Source organism: Ostrinia nubilalis, chromosome 4 (genome assembly GCF_963855985.1).
Source record: "Ostrinia nubilalis chromosome 4, ilOstNubi1.1, whole genome shotgun sequence".
In the NCBI taxonomy this organism is placed as follows: domain Eukaryota; kingdom Metazoa; phylum Arthropoda; class Insecta; order Lepidoptera; family Crambidae; genus Ostrinia; species Ostrinia nubilalis.
Window position 1 is genome coordinate 13,068,295 of NC_087091.1, and position 2,593 is coordinate 13,070,887.

The 2,593-nt window shown below is 41.1% G+C and overlaps 1 protein-coding gene across 1 annotated transcript; it reads right to left on the reverse strand.

Moving 5' to 3' along the window:
• Positions 1 to 377: 377 nt before the first annotated feature.
• LOC135071531 (ubiquitin carboxyl-terminal hydrolase-like) lies at positions 378 to 1,213 on the reverse strand. The gene has a single exon (XM_063965312.1). It carries the CDS (start codon positions 1,138 to 1,140, stop codon positions 454 to 456), a length of 687 nt encoding a protein of 228 aa, XP_063821382.1. The 5' UTR covers positions 1,141 to 1,213; the 3' UTR covers positions 378 to 453.
• Between the last annotated feature and the right edge of the window lie 1,380 nt (positions 1,214 to 2,593).

Genomic DNA, 2,593 nt, shown 5'->3' on the forward strand with positions numbered 1-2,593 from the left:
CCCGATTGAACACCGGGCCACGGAGGCGAGGCGAATTTTTAATTAGTTTCCGAAGATAGAGAATTTTAAAGGAGGAATGCGGGAGCCGTGTTGCGAGTGTGCGCGGATTCCTTAATTGAGACGTGGACGCAGCGTCGCGAACATCGTGAGGCGATTTGTTAAAGACGGAGAGATTAATTATGAATTAAAGACTTAAATCGACATCCGTGCAACGGTGCGCGCTGACTGAATTAACTGGCATTCGCTAATGAAGAGAATTAATGAACGCCATTTTTCGTAGTGCCGTATTGAAAGATCGCGTGATGCCGACTGCGGCGCGGCTCGTCACGTCATTGCTCGCCAATTATGATGTCTTTGTGAGACAAAAAATAAATGGATTCCAATATTATAGGTACGTTTATTAAATTGCTGACAAATTAACAAGCTCATGGAGGCATTCATGCAATAAAAGTATTAATCAGCGGGAACTAGTGCCACAATGTTAAAGCCGATATTATCCGGTTCTCTTTCGATAAACTGGCGGCAAACCTTCGCAGCGTCTTCGAGCAGATTCTCCGGAGTCGTCGGGCCGTGGTTTATTGGGAATGATTTGCGGCCATCCAACTCGAAGAGAAAACCATCTTTGTGAATGAAAGTTACGAAATGATTATTCGGAGTTTCAGTGACCTCCTCGCCCTCGGCGCTATCAACGTGTGCGATATCTTTATAAGCTTCTAGGATTGCCGTGGAATTCTCTAGTAGTGCTCCTTTAGCTGCGGCATCTAGACCTTGTGCATCGTTCAAGTACTTCTTCAGCAAGCCGTCGTTTATTTCAATGTTGTGCGTATTATTGGCGACGCTGTGAACTAAGGCTATTGTTCCGCAGATATTGCTGAGGACTTGTTTCAAGTGGAACACGTCTTTGGGTGCTTGAGGGCCTTTCTGGAGCAGCTCGTTCTCTTGCTCGCGTCTGTGTTGCTCGTAGGCATCAGATAGAGGGAAGAGCAGGACAACTGCTAGGACAGGACGAGGCACCCAGTTCAGGGCTTCACCTTCTAGCCCGATGACGTCAACCATCCTCCACTTGTTGGACACGCCCAGCTTCACCAGGTATTTGTTCATCACCTCCGGGTTGGACTCCATAGGTAGAGCGCTTGCCATGGTAGTACAATATTTATATTTTCTTACTGCACAAAAACAAATATTTCGCAACTTGACAGCCGTCAAATTTTGTCAAGAAAACGGACAGTTTCAATTTTTCTTCTTCGGTAATTCATGTCTTTGTTCATGTCTGCTTCCAGTAAGGAGGATGTGATGAATTATTAAGAGTAGGTAATTATCTTCATCTTAATTAGGAAAAATTAACCTTCGTTTATTGGCATTTTTTATGTAAAAGCCGTCTGCTTTAAGCACATAAAACCATCTTGCTTATTTGCACACTTATCCTGCGCTTTACTTTATTATTGACAATGTGTAATAGTTATTAATTACTACAAAATGGCAGGTGCCTTAATATGGCAGGGCGAACGCCGACATGCAAAAGGTAACTTTTAAGTTCATTAATTTGATAATTTTAATATATTTCTTTAATTTAATGCTGCGCTATTAATGTAGGGCGGCTAGGAGCATGTATGCTGTCAGTTATAATAGCACACTGCCTTATGAATTAAAGAAAATGGATTCATACATTACGTTAAATAGTGCGCTTTGCTGTGCGATAGAGTTTTAGTAAATAGAAGCGTTTATCAGTTTTATTAATTGGGCGCAGTCATGCATACTGTTATCCATTAGAACGGTTGTATAGTTACATTTTTCAACTCTTGATAAAATACAGTTTTTACGACCATGTAACTTTGTAAAAGCCTCTTTAATGATTAATACTCGTATGCAATTGCTATTTTTTTTACACAATTATGGACCTATTTTCGCGGTTTTACCTAAATCTGCAACTGAATACCTAATTGTTTATGAAATAAAATGGCTAGAATCTTCAAATGGTTAGTAACCTATAGATTGCCAAATATCGACCTGAATTTACATCACCCTGCAGTGATCTTCAACTGATTACTGCTTAATTAGGTTAAACGTCACACGTTCAAAATAACGTCTAGGACAAAGGCGTCGAAGTGATGTAAAGTTGGTTGCACTTTCGATGTCTTACGCACCAGGCACCCACAATGGGCTGTTGCGACATGCCCTGCTGCTCTCTCATTAAGGTGTCACATTTTGTCAAGCCCCCGCCGTCCATTAGGGCGCCGGGGGCGGGGCTATTGAAAAGCTATCGATACGGGCACACACCGAGCTACGATCGCGAGATATGATAATCTTGTTAAATCGATAGTTCAAATCAGAAATCAGTTAACAGCGTTTTAAAATTACAGTAGTTAACGATAACTTACCTTATTCTCCTTGATAGCACTTGTAGCGTAGATGTATTTTCGTCTTGTCCCAATACGATCCAGTGTAATCTTGACAGAAGTTTTTCTTTGATTCATTGAAGACATCTACCCCCACGTGGTTGAATCGCTCACTGGAATTTGCCATACCTACTCAGAACCAAATCATAAAAAGGAAAGTTATGACACTAGTTTCTTTCTTTATTCAAAAACGATTA

What these genes read in the sequence shown, in the direction of transcription:
- LOC135071531 (XM_063965312.1), bottom strand. Translation starts at nt 1,140, where the DNA reads ATGGCAAGCGCTCTACCTATGGAGTCCAACCCGGAGGTGATGAACAAA.